The sequence below is a fragment of the Salmo salar genome, chromosome ssa29 (assembly GCF_905237065.1).
Source record: "Salmo salar chromosome ssa29, Ssal_v3.1, whole genome shotgun sequence".
NCBI lineage: Eukaryota > Metazoa > Chordata > Actinopteri > Salmoniformes > Salmonidae > Salmo > Salmo salar.
Genome location: NC_059470.1, coordinates 18,270,967 through 18,289,628, shown reverse-complemented (window position 1 = coordinate 18,289,628; position 18,662 = coordinate 18,270,967). Strand labels below are relative to the sequence as shown.

General features: G+C 41.6%; 2 protein-coding genes across 5 annotated transcripts in view; both read right to left on the bottom strand.

Annotated features, from left to right (window-relative positions):
* Positions 1 to 1,022, bottom strand: part of LOC106590287 (serine/threonine-protein kinase 17A) — a 41,328-nt gene extending 40,306 nt beyond the window's left edge. The window contains exon 1 of the mRNA XM_014181132.2: positions 498 to 1,022. Within this exon, the coding sequence (XP_014036607.1) occupies positions 498 to 673 (176 nt within the window). The 5' untranslated portion in view covers positions 674 to 1,022. The remainder of the gene's footprint in view (positions 1 to 497) is intronic.
* A 7,134-nt stretch (positions 1,023 to 8,156) lies between these two features.
* Positions 8,157 to 18,662, bottom strand: part of hecw1a (HECT, C2 and WW domain containing E3 ubiquitin protein ligase 1a) — an 83,371-nt gene continuing 72,865 nt past the window's right edge. For all 4 annotated transcript variants that reach the window (XM_045710956.1, XM_045710958.1, XM_045710955.1 and 1 more), the window contains 7 exons: positions 18,421 to 18,573; positions 17,087 to 17,185; positions 16,632 to 16,761; positions 16,109 to 16,255; positions 15,691 to 15,805; positions 14,155 to 14,353; positions 8,157 to 11,694 (listed from right to left, as the gene is read on the bottom strand). In XM_045710956.1, the coding sequence (XP_045566912.1) occupies positions 11,583 to 11,694; positions 14,155 to 14,353; positions 15,691 to 15,805; positions 16,109 to 16,255; positions 16,632 to 16,761; positions 17,087 to 17,185; positions 18,421 to 18,573 (955 nt within the window). In that variant the 3' untranslated portion in view covers positions 8,157 to 11,582. The remainder of the gene's footprint in view (positions 11,695 to 14,154; positions 14,354 to 15,690; positions 15,806 to 16,108; positions 16,256 to 16,631; positions 16,762 to 17,086; positions 17,186 to 18,420; positions 18,574 to 18,662) is intronic.

Below are 18,662 nucleotides of genomic sequence, written 5' to 3'. Positions count from 1 at the left end.
GGAAGCATGATTTGGCAGCTGAGACCCTGTATTCATGGTTTAACATTGGAGTGCACCAATCATTGTTTGGTTCCAACCAAGTGCACTGCGACATTGATGCAAATCCTTTCAATGGATTCCCCAATTTACACGGATGTGCACAATCCAAAATACATGTTGCAACGTTTAACTGCTGGACAACATCCCATAATGTTTCATTAAATATAAAATCAATTAAAGGTAAACTTGTGGTGCAGACAAATGCCTACATAATGACAGCAGGGATGGAGATGTGGCACTACCAAAGGCCAAAACCGTGATATTTGAATATGAATTAATCAAGAAATGGAACATTTTCCTGTATCATATTATATTTTCACAAGTATGGAAACAGACAGTCACAGTAAGCAAAAAGGTTATTCCGGCTGACAGACAAACTCACAGACAGACAACTTGACAAGCTGGATGGATAGATGGCCCTCTGTATTACTCCTGTAATTATTAAGCACGTATGGTACCTGCCAAGTTCTTTGCCCGGAATGATGGTGTAGTGGTCAGTGAATAGTTCATTCTTGATAGGAGTTTTGATTTCGGAGAGTAGCCCACATCGGTTCTGGTTTGGTTCGGCTGCCTGACCATAGTGGCAACGCGTACGTGTTGTCTCGCTGGTCCGGGGACTATATTCAGGAATCATCGCGTCTATTCGGTCAGGACTGAAGGTTTTACAGCTTGCTATCTCCTGTTACTTTCAAACAAACCTAACAGCTACCGCAACCAAACTTCCCTAGCTAATAGATGGCTAGTAAACGTTGCCTACAGAGTGACCACAAAAATAGCAGTACTTCGCTGCTTAGGAGTGATAAAATAAGACCGCATGCCTCACGGATATTTCAGATGAGAGAACTGTTACTTTCATGTTCAATTAAATTATGTCGAAGGGTGCAACAATGTATCAATATTTTCAACTCCACTAACTGTTTGTAACCGGGCGATCTGTTCTAACTTCGCTCGCTCATCAGTATGAACAACGGATGAATGAATACAAGTTTACCAGTCAGATACTTTGCTCTCTGTCACCGTGGTAACACTCTTGATTGACAAGTAATTTGACCAAATAGGGTGGCGCATGCTACTTTATTACAGGCAGGGGGAAGGCTCTCCACATAAATAAGATCAGCCTACAGTGGGCGCAGTGCCATGAGTCTTATTCAATTAAGTTAAATTTGCTTTAAATATCTTAACTAATCGGACACTACACTACCGTTAGCTCAATGAGAAAGGGAGAATTCCCAGTAAGATAATAACGAATATAATCAATTGATTGTCACTATACATTCCCCTTGTCTAACCTGTATCAGTTTTCATAGTATTTTTTCATAGTAAAATCTGGACACATTAACCAGTGAGAGTCATTAGAATAATAGAAGAAAATAGAGTATAATAGAACAGAATACTTTATTGCTCATCTGGCAATGGAAACAACTGTTATGTTGCCTCCACCCTCCACCCTCCAATACCCTACAGAAACACACCCACCACAATACATTAAAAACAATAGATTATATGGTGTCTTTTTCTCTATTTTAACTAAAGGCTTGCACCTGAGTGAGTGGGTTTGCATAGCAGAACGTGTATTTTGTAGAATCTGCAGTGTACATTAGAGTGCAGAGAATCCAATTCTCCCTCTTCTGGTGAAGGACAGTAGTGCAGTAGTGCACATACTGTAGTAATAGTAAATGTAACCTTTATTTAACTAGACAACTCAGTTAAGAACAAATTCTTATTTACAATGACGGCTTACCCTGGCCAAACCCGGACGACGCTGGGCCGGGATTCGAACCAGGGACTGTAGTGACGCCTCTTGCACTGAGTAGTAGTAGTGCACGTAGTAGTGCACTTATGCTGCACTGTGCTGTTTGTTGTTGGTGAGTGGTATGTAGTACCACAGTATGGGTCAGAATACCCATAAAACCTTGCGGTCAAACAATGTTTCCAATCATTTTTCCACCATTCATTTTTCACATAGGGGATTTTAGACATACTTCAAATAAGGGCTGTGTTTCGTGTAGGCTTACCCTGGCATGACATTTTGATAACCATGTAAATCTCTCTCGGACAAGGTGACTTTTATCAATATAGTCCCCTGTATTTACCCCCAAAATGAAATGCTAATTAGCTGCTAATGTCAGTATGACACAACTACAAATGCCTGTCTCAAACTTCCCGTCACTCACCAGGGCCATGATGTGACGAGATTGCTGAATCGAGGCAAAGATAAGGATTGCTGGATTAACTAATGTTAGCTAAATTTAGTAATAAATAAATTGTCTAAATTGTTTATTTACTGTACACAATACCTGTTATCTAGCTAGCTAGCTAGCTCGCATGGTTAGTAACATTAGCCTGGCTATGGCTACATTAGCCATCTATTTGTCTAGCCATTTAAATGCATGAGAAGTTTATAAAAAGTTTAGCTTTTATAAACCAACAGTTTAGCTTGCTAGTTAACTAGCTAGCTAAGATGGTGAAGTTAGGCGTTATTGGTTAGGTTTCTTTGGGTCTGTGGGTGAGGAGCCTACTTCAAGTAGCCTAATACTTGACTTGTAGCTACCTAGCTAGCTGTATTATTTTGGTCTGGCTTTTTGAGAGGTTTCAGAGATGGACTGATTAGCTCTTACTCTTATCTCTTGAGTCAACAGTGTGGTTACTTTACTGCGTGAAGACATTGATCTGTTTGCTGTTTCCCTCTGGACAGCAGATCATTAGTATAGCTAGTAGGCAAGGTTATGCAACCTTATTTAGTCTTACTTGCTATGGTGGGTTTTAAATGATTTGGTATTCACATCTGTTTTTGAGGTAAAATTACTGCCATGTTATTGTTGCCAAATTAAAAACCTTATTTGCACCTTCTCTATTCCATAACCAACGGGTATGCCTGAGTCTTATCACCTCGCAACTCGGTAAACTGTTTCAATCTAGAGCACTGTTCTCCTGCTTTGTTCTGTTTCAGTCATTGCAGGAGGTCCTGGAGAGGAGGAGTGTGTGAAAAGTTTTGTCCCAGCCCAGCTCTAACATCTGACGTAAATAATCAACATACCAAATCAAGGCGATAGGTTTTAATTTGTAATCAGGTTTGAGTTGGGCTGGAACAAAAGCTTATATAAACTTCTTCCATTCAGATCTGGAGATGTCCACCCTTTTAAGTCATTATTCTGTTCTATGGATACAATTGGGGGAGGGTCATTTAGATGGTATTTAAGCAATAAGGCCCGAGGGGGTGTGGTATATGACCAATATACCAGGGCTAAGGGCTGTTCTTAAGCACGACGCAACACGGAGTGGTATATTAGCAATATACGACAAACACTAAAAGTGCCTTATTGCTATTATAAAATGGTTACCAACGTAATTAGAGCAGTAAATATAAATGTTTTTTCATACCCGTGGTATACCACGGCTTTCAGCCAATTAACATTCAGGGCTCGAACCACCCAGTTTATATTGATATACTGTACAGTGCATTCGGAAAGTATTCAGACCCCTTGACTTTTTCCACATTTTGTTACGTTACAGCCTTATTCTAAAATTGATTAAATTGTTTTTTCCCCCTCATCAATCTACATACAATACCCCATAATGACAAAGCAAAACAGGTTTTTAGACATTTTTGTAAATGTATTAAAAATAAAATATCACATTTACATAAGTATTCAGACACTTTACTCAGTACTTTGTTGAAGCACCTTTGGCAGCGATTACAGCCTTGAGTCTTCTTGGGTATGACGCTACAAGCTTAGCACACCTGTATTTGGGGAGTTTCTCCCATTCTTCTCTGCAGATCCTCTCAAGCTCTGTCAGGTTGGATATGGAGCGTCGCTGCACAGCTATTTTCAGGTCTCTCCAAGGACATTCGATCAGGTTCAAGTCCGAGCTCTGGCTGGGCCACTCAAGGACATTCAGAGACTTGTCACGAAGCCACTCCTGCGTTGTCTTGGCTGTGTGCTTAGGGTCAATGTCCTGTTGGAAGGTGAACCTTCGCCCGAGTCTGAGGTCCTGAGCGCTCTGGAGTAGGTTTTCATCAAGGATCTCTCTGTACTTTGCTCCGTTCATCTTTCCCTCGATCCTGACCAGTCTCCCAGTCCCTGCAGGTGAAAAATATCCCCACAGCATGATGCTGGCACCACCATGCTTCACCGTAGGGATGGTGCCAGGTTTCCTCCAGATGTAACGCTTGGCATTCAGGCCAAAGAGTTCAATCTTGGTGCCCTCAGACCAGACAATCTTGTTTCTCATGGTCTGAGAGTCCTTTAGGTGCCTTTTGGCAAACTCCAAGCGGGCTGTCATGTGCCTTTTACTGAGGAGTGGCTTCCGTCTGGCCACTACCATAAAGGCCTAATTGGTGGAGTGCTGCAGAGATGGTTGTCCTTCTGGAAGGTTCTCCCATCTCCACAGAGAAACACTAGAGCTCGGTCAGAGTGACCATCGGGTTCTTGGCCACCTCCCTGACCAAGGCCCTTCTCCCGGGTGACCAGCTCTAGGAAGAGTCTTGGTTCTTCCAAACTTCTTCCTTTTAAGAATGATGGAGTGTTCTTGGGAACCTTCAATGCTGCAGAAATGTTTTGGTACCCTTCCCCAGATCTGTGCCTTGACACAAAACTGTCTCGGAGCTCTACGGACAATTCCTTCAATCTCATGGCTTGGTTTTTGCTCTGACTTGCACTGTCACCTGTGGGACCTTATATAGCATGTGTGTGCCTTTTCCAAATCATGTCCAATCAATTGAATGTACGACAGGTGGACTCCAATTAAGTTGTAGAAACATCTCAAGGATGGTCAATGGAAAATGGACGCACCTGAGCTCAATTTCGAGTCTCATAGCAAAGGGTCTGAATACTTATGTAAATAAGGTATTTCTGTTTTTTAATTTGCAATAATTGAAGAAAAAAAACTGTTTTCGCTTTGTCATTATGGGGTATTGTGTTTAGACTGAGGATTTCATTTTTTAAATCCATTTTAGAATAAGGCTGTAACGTAACAAAAGGTGAAAAAAGTCAAGGGGTCTGAATACTTTCCGAATGCACTGTGTATATATATATACACATGCTCCACTCGTAAGTTGAACTTGAACTTGTTGACTGATACTACGGCGACGGCTGCTAAGAAGGGAGTAGCTGCAGACCAGAAGAATGCAGCCAAGGCAGCACTGGTCCACATCTGCTCTGTCTGTTGGGTGAGTAGTATTGGTTGGTACTGTGTGTGCCTTTAGGTTCCGATCCATGTGTAGACTATTGTACTGGCCTGTGTGGTACTGTCTTTTATGGTACTGTCTTTGAGATGATATGGACCAACAATTGACAAGGGTGTTGATATAGCTGTATTTAGGCATGGCTTCCTTGTATTGAGTCTATATTTATCATTCTGCTGGCGATGACCTAGTATTTTATATTAAACCTACCTTACACATCCAGTTGTTTCTCTATTTGTGCTGGTCTAATTCCTAAAATGGAAAAGCAGAAGAATCTGTGCTCTCTCGGATAGTAACAATAGTTCATACTGTGCTCGTCGATGTCCCAGGTTTGTGGCATTGATGAATCAATCATTTAAGAAAATACAGACCTCCACCGGCTGAAAGAGAAAAGGATCTGGTAAAATAAGGGTATGTTGCTAATATCATCAAGGTAGGTAGCTTCTTTGCAAAGAACAAAGAACTAGCCTAGTATTCATGGCACATTGTAAATATCCGACAGGAAAGTATTCTATTTATATATATAGAAAGAATACTTTCCTGTACCGTAATTTCCGGACTATTAAGCGCACCTGAATCCTACCGGTACATAGAAACAAATGAACTTTACACAGGCTTTAACGAAACACGGCTTGTAACAAAAATAAATAGGCTTTAACGAAACACGGCTTGTAACAAAAATAAATAGGCTTTAACGAAACACGGCTTGTAACAAAAAATAAAAAATATCAGTAAGCTTTAGTTGTCTTTTTGCAATTCCTCACACTGCTGTTTCCAACGTCTTATCATCGACTCATTAAGACCAAGCTCCCGTGCAGCAGCTCTATTTCCTTTTCCAACAGCCAGATCAATCGCCTTCAACTTGAAAGCTGCATCAGATGCATTTCTCCGTGTCTTTGCCATGATGAGGGTGACAAAATGACTACCGTAATCAGAATGATGGGAAGTTTGAGAGCGCTCGATTTAATCTAAACAGTAAACAAAAAAGTTGTTTGACCTTAACCCGTTCGGCAATTTCATTGGTCTAATGAAAGCTTCATGCCGCCCAAAAACTGAGCACGTCACAGAATGTGTTTTTTTGTAGAAAAAAAAATTGAAAGCGGGAAAAATCCATATATTAGCCACGTCATTGTTTAAGCCGCGAGGTTCAAAGCCTGGGAAAAAAGTTGCGGCTTATAGTCCGGAATTTACGGTATATATATATATATATATATATAGCCCATTTTCTGCCCAATTTCGTGGTATCCAAATGGTAGTTACAGTCTTGTCTCATCATTGCAACTCTTTAACGGACTCGGGAGAGGCGAAGGTCGAGAGCCGTGCGTCCTCCGAAACACAACCCAACCAAGCCGCACTGCTTCTTGACACAATGCCCACTTAACCCGGAAGCCAACCGCAGCAATGTGTCGGAGGAAACACAGTGGACTGTGCCCCGGTCCGCCACAGGAGTCGCTAGTGCGTGATGGGACAAGGACATCCCTGCCGGCCAAACCCTCCCCTAACCTGTACGACGTTGGGCCAATTGTGCGCTGCCCCATGGGTCTCCCGGTCGCGGCAGGCTGCAACAGAGCCTGGACTCGAACCCAGAATCTCTAGTAGCACAGACCACTGTGCCACTCGGGAGGCCCTTAGGAAAGTATTCTGTACAAGACAAGACCAACTGCACAAATAAGCCAACAAATATTAGTAAAATAAAATATGGAACAGTAAATGAAAATGTTCAATAGATCTTTTGTTTGGATCAAGGTAGCTAGCTAGCTGACAGCAAAGGTGTCAGCTAGAGATGACGTGCAGAAGCCTGCAGGGATTTGTAGTCTTCCATGTCTACTTTGATGCTAATTAGCGTTTCCGAATCAGAGTAAATAGAGCTGATTATATTGATTAAAGTCTCCTTGTCCGAAAGAGATTTACATGATTATCAAAATGTCACACCAGGGTAAGAATACACGAAACACAGACCTTATTTGAAGTAGTTCTAAAATCCTCTATGGGAAAAATTAATGGTTAAAAAAAGATTGGAACCATTTCCGTGTTTGACCGCTAGGTTTTATGGCTATTATGACGCATCCAGTGTCTTCTGATCCCTCCTGTCTCAGCCTCCAGTATTTATGCTGCAGTAGTTTATGTGTCGGGGGGCTAGGGTCAGTCTGTTACATCTGGAGTATTTCTCTTGTCTTATCCGGTGTCCTGTGTGTATTTAAATATGCTCTCTCTAATTCTCTCTTTCTCTCTTTCTGTCTTTCTCTCGGAGGACCTGAGCCCTAGGACCATGCCTCAGGACTACCTGGTATGATGACTCCTTGCTGTCCCCAGTCCACCTGGCCGTGCTGCTGCTCCAGTTTCAACTGTTCTGCCTGCGGCTATGGAACCCTGACCTGTTCACCGGACGTGCTTGTTGCACCCTCGACAACTACTATGATTATTATTATTTGACCATGCTGGTCATTTATGAACATTTTAACATTTTAACATTTTGACCATGTTCTGTTTTAATATCCACCCTGCACAGCCAGAAGAGGACTGGCCACCCCTCATAGCCTGGTTCCTCTCTAGGTTTCTTCCTAGGTTTTTGGCCTTTCTAGGGAGTTTTTCCTAGGGAGTTTTTCCTAGCCACCGTGCTTCTTTCACATGCTTTGCTTGCTGTTTGGGGTTTTAGGCTGGGTTTCTGTACAGCACTTTGAGAATATCAGCTGATGTACGAAGGGCTATATAAAAATAAATTTGATTTGATTTGATCCACTGTGGGGCTCTATAGATTAGGAGCCTAGTTATCAAGGTCTCAAACATTCCTCTACCTTATCAGGCTCTTTAATCCTGAAGCTACTATGGTAACATTTGTACCACTGGCATTTTGGTTTTAGTGGCTCTGCCAATATCCATCTATTTCACTACATTGAGGTGAAACATATTCAAAGGGACTAGAGACAAAAGATTAATTACAAAGTGATTGTTTATTGACATTCGTGTACAGTGATATGAGTACATGGAGCGAAAGCACAGCCTGAGAATTTAGTGACCTGTCATCAAACCAGATTTGATCATAAACATGTCTTTCAAAATGTCACAATTCTGAAAGACAAAGCCCTACAGGACAAGGAAAGTTAAAAAGGAGAGGACAAAGGACCAATTTCCATAAGTGGGAGCCTTTTATCAAGTCATATCAACAAGGTATAGATGCTAATGCTAATCTATATCACAATCTTTCTGCCAGTTTTTGACTGACGATTGGAAGATCTACTGTTTTACCTTGCTGTTCCCAAGGGGATATAACATGAAAAATAAAAAGATTGATTTAAAAAAATCACAAAAATAAGGTACTCATAAACAAACTGTAGTACAGTTAGATTGAATTATCGATATTGAATTATCAGTGCATTATTTATTTGAAAGCTCTGATCAAGCTCTGATCTTAAATATTTGAATAGTTAATGCACTTAAACAACGTACATAGATCATTTAGAATAATTTAAGGGTAATATTGAATAATTTAAGAGCAATATTAATTTAATAAATATCCTCATATTATAGGATCGATCATACCAAGGGATGCCCAGGATATTCTATGGATAAAATTCTTCATAAAGCCAGTAAAAATAGACTACTGAATTTCATATTTTTTTAAAAATACAATGCTAGACAATTCAAACAAAATTACTTATTCTCTACATGACACATTTGTATGTCCCAAATGGCTACCCAACCCCTATATAGTGCACTACTTTTGAGAGGGCCTGGTCAAAAGTAGTGCACTACATAGGGAATAGGGTACCATTTCGTATGCAGACATTATCTGTGTCTTCGACCATTAAGGATGCAATTCCTACATCAACAACTTGAATAAACAACCATTTTCACCAGTCAATACCAACATAGAAGATGGATAGATTGGGTTCCCACTAGATGGCTAAACTGCAAAATTGTCTATATCATAAAAATGTATGAAACAAAACATTTTTAAGGTTAGGGTTAGGCATAAGGTTAGCAGTGTGGATAAGTTTAGAGTCACGGTTAGGTTTAAAATCAGATTTTAAGAATAGAACTAGTAGAACTAGACAGGGCTTCTGACTTTGCAACTTGGCCAGATAGTGACGAAATAGAATGAGGAAGAGAAAGAAGTGGTCAAGGTTACATTTACAGTGGAAAGAGAAGGAAGACAACACCAACATTTCCCCACAAATTCTAAATGAACAAAGCCGTTTTGAAATACAATTCAAAATCATGAAAAATATAAAAGATACTAAATGAAGGCATAAGTAACAAAAAACGGTATGTACACATGGGGGAGAAAAACACGTAAAAGTCCTGTTTTTGAAAGCATTTCAATTCCTATGCCGTCATTATAAAAACACCTAAACAATACTGGACAATGTTTACCAAACAAAACATTCAAATTAGTTTTCCACCTTATGGTCCTAAAGAGAAACCATAATATTACATCACCAGCTTTGACCAAAAAAATCCAAAAACATTATAGAAAAAAACGACAGTACTTATGAAACGAAACTAACAAGAATCTTCTTTGCTCCCTGAACATTTCTTTTTTTTTGTAGTAGCCCTGGTTCTTTCCATGCAAATATTATACTATAATCATAGTACAACAGCTGTAGCTTCAATCATGGACAATCTACAGTATTTTACAGTATAACTAGGGGCCATTTAGGGCTGGTTTTCCTGAAACAGATTAATACTAGTTCAGGACTAAAAAGCACGGTCAATGGAGAATCTTCATTGAAATAGCTTTTTAGTCTAGACAGTGGTATTCAAACTTTTTCAGCGGGGACCCCTTTTCTTTTGTCCGAATTTCTGGCGAAACCTGAAAATCTGTCAATTTCGATTTTTACACAAACAAATAACCTTAAATTGATTACATTTTCATCATTTATCAAAATGTAATTAAAATAATCCAATAAATACATTTACTTACTAAAATTTGATTTTTCTAATTATGTTTCTCAAAAAACATTTACATATTATTGTATGGGACAATATACAATCCTAATTTTCTGGCCACCCTCCCAAAATAAACACGACTGCAATTCCCTCCGACTTTGAATACCACTGGTATAGGACTATGCCTAATCTGTGTTCCGGAAACTGCCATTTAGTGTACATCCTTTCAATGAAAATGTAAAAACAAAGGACGAGACCCCAAGAATAATTGTCAACACTAGACCAGGACAGAAAGGGATGTTCAACATGATGTTACACTCCATCAAAGTTGCACAGTGCATCACTGAGTACAGAATTTACCTCTATGGTTGAGATCTCTCAGTCAGCGTTTGGGCTAAGATTGCAAAACCCATGGTCCGAATGACAAGGGTATTATTTATGGTGTGAGCTCAATGACTCTGCAAGGCTGACAAGAGAGCTCTCAGAGCTTAGCCTTTCACATTCTAATCTTAGCCTTGTACTAGTTACATCATCATCACCTGGGTCCCTACAGTTCCTCTCACTGTACTGTACAGGAACTGTGACTTGACTCTAATAAGCCTCCTACTGCCATGATGCAGGAAAAACCATTGCACCACTCCATTGGCGTCTCCAATAGGATGTGTGATTCATTAACACATAGCTGGTGTCACTGAGGCAATAACTCAAGGAGGCACAGTACAGTATCTTTCTTGGGCGGGAGATTCAGACAACTGTGTGCTGTAAGTACACACAGGCTGGGCATGGACTCAGAACAGTGAATGAATTCCTAAAAAGCATCTGTTCATCCACTCTGAGGAATACGGTGATGCCCTTATGATGATAAAGCAATTGGTGAAACATGCATTAAACATGTTTATTAAATGTAACAATGGAAATAAAACAAATGTTTGGTCTTGTCACTGAATAGTCGTCGGGAGTCAAGGTGATTTCAGAAAATGCTCTGCGATGATTGATAGGACAAGATTAAGGTCTGGAGAGACTTACGATCTTTAGGGGGTCACCGCCGATGTCACTTCCTCTGATGTCAGAGGTGGCGGGCTGTGGGTGGCGGCCGGTGGAGCAAGCCCCTCCCCTGCATAGTGTCAGCCTCAGTCTTTGGAGCTGGAATAGAGTCTTATGGGGAAGATTAAACTGATGAGACCATGAGGTGAACAAAGTGGGGGGTCATAGAACAGGCTGGAGCCAGGGTCTTCACGATTGCATACATGTTGGTTTATGTACAATGTCTCAGATGAGTGATGCAGTGCATGCAAGTTTTAATACGTTTGATCCCTCTTTTTCAAACCTACTCCTCAGGTACGTATTGTAAGAAAACAACAACAGAGAATACCATTTGTCCAGAGTTAATATTTGTACGTAAAAAGAAAATAGTTTGTTAGTAGGGCGCCAGAGGAAGTCAGTCAGGGGTCAATGCCAGTGGTTAGTCTCACTCCAGGCCAAAGGTACTGGTCTCCTCCACAGCAATCAGCAGTTTCTCATACAGCATGGTGTAGGAGGGGTATGGGGGAAGGTCCAGGCGGTTGAAGCACGTGTGAGCCCTGAAAGAGAGGAGAGGAGCGGTTTGATTCTTGCATGGGCCACATACACTATATAGGTGGTTAACTGTAAATCTGACTCATGGACATTGTTTATCTCTTCCACCAATCATGAGAAAGCCCTAGGTTGAAATGTTATTCGCTAGCCATGCCATTCCCTTCTCCAACCTCAGCCTTATTTAGCTTCCTTACTGCTGACACTGCTTTCTACACAATGATAAACACTACCACTTCCTCTCCTCCACAGCGAAATGGGAGCCCTCTCCTTTCTGCTGACTTAGTTAGCTTTAAATGAGATCTTCTCCCGTTTGCCAAATACATGTCCAATGCAGGTCTAACAAGGTGAAAGGTATAAAGCAAATACTGTACAGGCATCAAATATATCACTGTTTGTAACGCAACCATTTCAGAGGGATCCATGAAAATTGGAATATGAAAATAGAAGTATGCCCAGGGGGTGTGTAAGGATTCAGTACTATAGTCAGTACTCATTTCAGCAAATTGAACTTCATATCACGTCTGGCACTAGTGAGTGACCATAATAACGTGTGTGTTCCAAACTTGGCAGCTCGCCTGGCGTTAGACATCAGCGACACATAGTGTTGTAGAAGCAATGTATACTGTGTGACCTGGGTGGTGTTCATTATAAGGCACACGTAGCAAAACATTTTGCAATGGAAAATATACACAAGGATTTGTCATCAGATAGTAGGCTACGTCCCTGTTTCACTCTGTTTGGTACCTACTGAACATGACCCAGCCACTTCTCCATCAACAACTCTTTTCACACAAGCAAGAAACCACATGCTAGTGGCGGATATACGCTAGTAGAAAATACACTAATAGAAGTGACTATTATGAACCTTTGCTAGACCACGTACAATTTACTCATTCGTGTTGAAATGACAAATAACGTTATCTGCTTCCAACGCAACTGTTTCATAATCTAGAAGATTGTCTAAACCAAATATTTTCACCAAGTTTTAGAACAAGGTGGGGGTGTGAGAAGTCTTTTTTTTTAGCTCCTGAGAAAACTGGTTAAGAGCTGATTTCAAGGTAGATCTCTAAATGTAATGGTTGAGTAAACACCAGTGGCCGTTTCATTCCTTCCTCACATGGGTAACATAAGCCTTGATACCACACTCAACCAGCTGTCCGTATGGAGGATATGTATAAAAAGAGAGGGAGAGAGATAGATAGAGATCTGGTTACATCGGTCATGTGGGTGAGAATAGAATGGTTGCACTGTGAAAATGTTGGATTACATGACAATATCATGTGGTCTGAATGAGAGTGCCTCAGGTAAGGGAAGTCAAATCGGGAGATAGGGACTATGCCTGAAATGGGCTTATGTTTTTGTTTGAGTGACCACCTAATTTCCAATGACAGCTGACTGTGGTGTTGATTTTGCGCTTTGAGAATTGTCACTGGCAGATAAAATAGTACTCGTTTCAAAATAGATCATCTCATTGATGGAATGGTAAAAGCCAGTTTTTTTGTGACTTTTCTTTGTGTCCAGGACAAAACAATTGCTGCTGTATGGGGTCTCATGCACACACTAACAAAAAAACAAAAGCTGCCTTTCAGCCAGGATTTTTTTTGACAAGGCCATTAACAATACGGAATAAGAAAGAACTGTCCCGAAATTGGGATTGCAGTCTGTTCTATGTTCTAACGGAGGTCAATTTGACTGTATTTACACAGGCAGCCCAATTCTGATCTTTTTCTACTAATTTGTCTTTTGACCAATCAGATCAGATCTGTGTAAACACAGCCTTACTCTCATAATAGCCCAGTCAGATAAGCTGATGATATGTTTTGAAAAAACAGACAGTTTTCTTTCAATTTCCTTAAAAAATATTCTCGCTACAGCCTTTCCTATGAGGTGAAAGACTATTTATTTTGCTCAAATGTCTGTCCCTAAATAGGCCTAAATAGGGTGTGGCTACCTGCTTTAATAATTCTAAATGGCCACATTTAGCATGCGTTTCCAATGGACCTTATAAGTGTGTGGCAAGTTACAGTACATTTGACCCCAGAACCAGGTTTACTGTACTATATCCCAGTGTGCACAGAAGTCAATTCAAATCTATTCCACGTTGGTTCAATGTAAGTTCATTCAAATGATGTGGAAACAATGTTGATTCAACCAGTGTGTGCCCAGTGGAATGTCTTTCTGGATATTTCCATCTCCTTGTAGTGGAATAATTACATTAGTCAATGCAATTACCTTTTTATTCCAGAATAAAACACCCAAAACAGTGCACTCTGCCTCTAAGAATCATGAGTCTGCTTATGCCGTAGTGGTCAAAAAATACTTACAATGTAGTTTGCTTTTTATTAAGAGTTGATACTAGTTGATTATAAGAATAAAACTTGTCCAAAAGAGATATGATTCTTATAAGAGGATTCAATTCCAAACTATATATTTATGAATATGTTGGTATATTTTCTATCCAGTACCTGGGTAGTGAGGTGACCTTGCCCCACTTCTCGATGCAGAAGCGTCGTAGGCCGTTGCTTCCCCGTAGGGCAGCGAAGCCTTCATATGGAACACTGGAGGTGCCTGTCACAAACTGCAGCAGCCGCAGTCTCTGCTCGTTGTTGAAGCGTTCCACCGCACCCCAGAACCACCGCATCACTATGTGGCCATCATGGTAACCTGGGGAAGGAGTCATTAGGGTTCATTGGTGAGGTCAGTGTAGGTGTAACTGACTGGTACACAACCCTGGTTATCCTCACTGCTTTGTATTCTGCATCAACAGTACACACATGTGGTTGATACACATTGAGGGTGAAAGGGATTGAGTCAACCCCTTATTTAGTGTTTGAGAAATGTGCTTATTAACTGCAAGTCATTGTCATGACTATTACTACTGTGGACAGAGAAGCTAGCTCCCATTCTGAGAGAAAATGTTATGTTCACCACTTTCTCTCCATTTTGAAAGTTTTCACTTTAAATGACAAACTGCAATCTAAACAGGGCGCTGTTTGCTTTGGAGGCTGTGGAGAGAAGGGTGACTGCAGGCTTTCCAGTCCGGCTTGTGGTCCAATCCATCCAACAGCAAACTGACGTCTTTGCCAAACGAAAGGGCAAACGGCTCCAATTGTGCAGATGATGAGTTTGGCCAATTAAGAGCTTAGCCATAATGAGAACCAGATGAGCAGCCTGGCAGCTGGAGCACGGCCTTCTGGGTGATAAATGAGTTATGGACGTTTATGGGCATTTCGGGGCTTGCCGGACCCTCCGCCACATCTGTCTGTTCAAAGGAGGCAGAGAGAAATTGCAACGGCGCTCATGATGTGGCCGTAATCAGTTACAGACGCACACTCTCTTATGTCAGGTGACATGGTGCGTATGCGCTAATGAGGCCGTGAGACGGATGTTCCGGCATGTTTTACTTGGCGTTGACCGCTCTGTGTCATTACTGTACTGTACCAGGCCTGTCAGTTGGAACATATACACTCTAGTACTTTGTTATGCAGAAAGGGACACATTGATTTATGCTTCCAAAACAGCATTAAACAGCATGACTGTCACTGGCAGCTTTTCGACCATCTTTGTCAGTCTTTTTACATTGCTACTTTCTTTCCTCCCCGGTGTGGTCTGCAGCACCGTCAGTTTCAGTTTCAACTCGTAGGAAAAAAAGGCGCTATCAAGGTTCCAAATGAGTTCTTCGGCTGTGCCCATAGGAGAACCCTTTTTGGTTCCAGGTAGAAACCTTTTCGGGTTCCATGTAGAACAACCCGGGAAAAGGGTTCTACATGGAACCCAATAGGGTTCTACCTGGAACCAAAAAGGGTTCTTCAAACGGTTCTCCTATGGGGACAGCCGGAGAACACAGTTATGTTCTTTATAGCAGATTTTTTTTCCTCAGAGTCAATAGTACATGTTTTACTTTAGGAAAAAGAACATTTCCCTTGGACACTTCACAAGATGACTATCCCAGAACAGAAACAGAAGCATTCAGATGTCTGCATTGATTTTTACTTCCTCACCTCCTCGGTACTCTGTGTTGGTCCTCCAGTCGTTTAGGTCGATCTCAGCCGTCCCTGCAATAACCAGCTCCAGCTCTCTGGCATCAAACACCGACACCAGACGAGAGTCTACCACCTGGGGCCAGAGGAGGGTTGGAGTGGGGATTAGGGAGGTCAATAGATGATTGCCTGCTGTTCCACAAATGAATGGAATTCACTTGGCAATGGTGAGATGGAATAATGTCTCTGACACTTCCTCTAGAGACCATACCTTCCTTTGGCATTTACAGATGGAAAGGGACTGGATAGGTGTAAGCATCATGATAATGGGGAGGATCCGCCATGTTGCTTATACCCATCCTATTCCTTCAGATCTGCAAACACTGAGGGGTTAGTAGGGGTCAAAGGCCATGGGGGGTATTCTAGGTTTGTGCTGTACCTCATAGAAGCCTCGGACCAGGGCCTCAGTCTGCTGCACTACCCCGCGCTCTACCCTCCACTTGGCCATGCGCTCAATGTACTCCTTCTTGTTCTTCTCCGTCACCTGAAGGTTGGAGCCACCCGACTTTAGCTCCCGCTCCGTCACCTAACACAGGAAATGACAAACAGGAAATTATGTCAGAAAACTGTATTTATGAAGGGTGTGTGGCGTGGGGACCATTTTGGGCTAAAATAACTTTTGCTTCTTTGACCTCCCAACAAAAGATGTACTCTGGTGTGGTGGGCAGATGTTAACTTCGAAATTAAACTTTAAAGTGAAACTTCCAACCCATTTTATTCTGTCTTGGGCAGAAAAATATAATCATTTATTGATAAAGTACTCAATTTCCCAAAGTTACAACATACTACAAAGTGCCAGGTCAGGCTAAGCAGAGACAGTCAAAGCCCTAGTGCCTCGTGGCCTACCTCAGACTGATCCCTGAGACTGACCCCTAACAGACTGACTCCTAACTTAGACTGACCTGGCCAAAGACCTCCTCATTGACGGTGAAGGTGAGGTCCAGGATGTCAGTGATGTCATTTTCCTTCATCCACTGGAGACTCTGATGGAACTCCTCATCCAGATACTCCAGATCACTCAGGTCTGTGGATCTGTGGGGACATCACACATTGACTGGTTGACTGATCGATATGATGTTACAGTAGGATTCCTTTTAGTCGACGTGTAGCATGATGCAATGTTAGTACAGATACATTGTACAGGGAGAGGTGTGTGTGGGGTAATTGTACAGGGAGAGTTGTGAGTCAGGTAGATTGTGGCACAAGACGTGTGTGTGTGTAGAGTGAAGAGGGGTAATGTGTGTGTGTGTGTGTGTGTGTGTGTGTGTGTGTGTGTGTGTGTGTGTGTGTGTGTGTGTGTGTGTGTGTGTGTGTGTGGGGGGGTATATGGAAGCAAAAGGGTGGTCAATGTACTCACAGTCTGAGGAGGGCCTTGTAGAAGGGTCGTGTGAAGAAGGCATCCAGCAGATACTGGTGGATCAGGGCCAGGCCTAGAATACGCCCACTGAAGCGGAACCTAGGAAGGAAAGGAGACGAGGAGAGGAATCCACTTTAGACTATTGAGAGGCAGGCCATGGTCTTGGACAGGACAAGCTGCATAAACCTGTCTTTGTCTTCTAAAGGTAAAAACTGTGGAAAAGCCCTATCATCTGTTCAGGAAAGGGTCTATTCTCAAGGAATGATGGATGTTGTTGGTTAATGGTATAATTGACACTAATTTACTTTCAACTTGTGACTGGTAATTAATGACTCGGCAGAGTGCCAGCTGCCAAGCTATAAACTTTACCCGCATTGGTTCAAGTCCAGCTCCAATGACAGGCTAATTGGCATGCTATGGCAACCATTTTGTGTCCATGAAGTAGTTTAATTTCCGGTGACAATGAACTGAGCTCACAAGGCTGCATTTCCACTAAGAGTAAAACAGGGAATATCACAGGGTGTTGGCTACATTTCATAGCTGAAATCAGTTTCTCCTCTATAGGTTTAGTTTTTCAGTCTATGCTATTACACTAGTCATTTGCCTGAGTACACAAGTCATTTGCGCTGTTGAAAACCAACAATCCTTGTACTATCCCCCACTGCTTCAGGGTTGACACAGTTGGTAAATACATCATACCATGTTTACTAGAGTGTCATCATTATGTTTGTGTCAAGGGGAAGATTAAACAATGCTTGGTTTTACATGACTCCCCTAGTCCCACCAATCAAATGCTAATGCGCGATAATAACCCTAGACAATTTGATGACCTACACCACTTGCATGGTGATCATAAAATCCTTGGTCAAAGATGCACAGATACCAACTGTAAAACATCTGGTTTTATTTGTATTTTTATTCATTAATAGTCTCTTGGCTAAGCCTCCCTTGAAGAAGAGATTCATATCTTATTGGCTGCATTTACTCAGGCAGCCCAATTCTGATATTTTTCCCAATTATTATAGGTCTCTCTTTATGCAGTGTTGTGGTGTCTCTCTTGTCATGATGTGTGTTTTGCCCTGTATTTTTATTTTTAATCCCCCGTCCCCACAGGAGGACATTTGCCTTTTGGTAGGCCAAATAAGAATTTGTTCTTAACTGACTTGCCTAGTTAAATAAAGGTTAAATGAATCTGATTGGTCAATAACCAATTAGTGGCAAAATATCAGAATTGGGCTGCCTGTGTAAACACAGACAATAGATTACCTGGTTAAATATCTGGATAAAAAAGTCATATTTATGATAATATGCTCTCCCAGGGTATCAGTCCTCACCATTCCAGATGGTTCTCAACGAAGGCAGACATGGGGCTGATCTGGACGGTGTAAGTGTCGTTGGCTGAGTACTCAAACAGGCCGTAGTAAGGGTTGAATAGCTCTTGGGACAACAAAAAGAAGAACTCCCTGGAGGGGCCGCTGTAGTCCAGCCTAGAGACGGGGACATGGGGGATGTAGTTTACAAAAATACGGCAATGGAATCAATCCCACATGCACATGCTTCCATGCACATGTCCGCT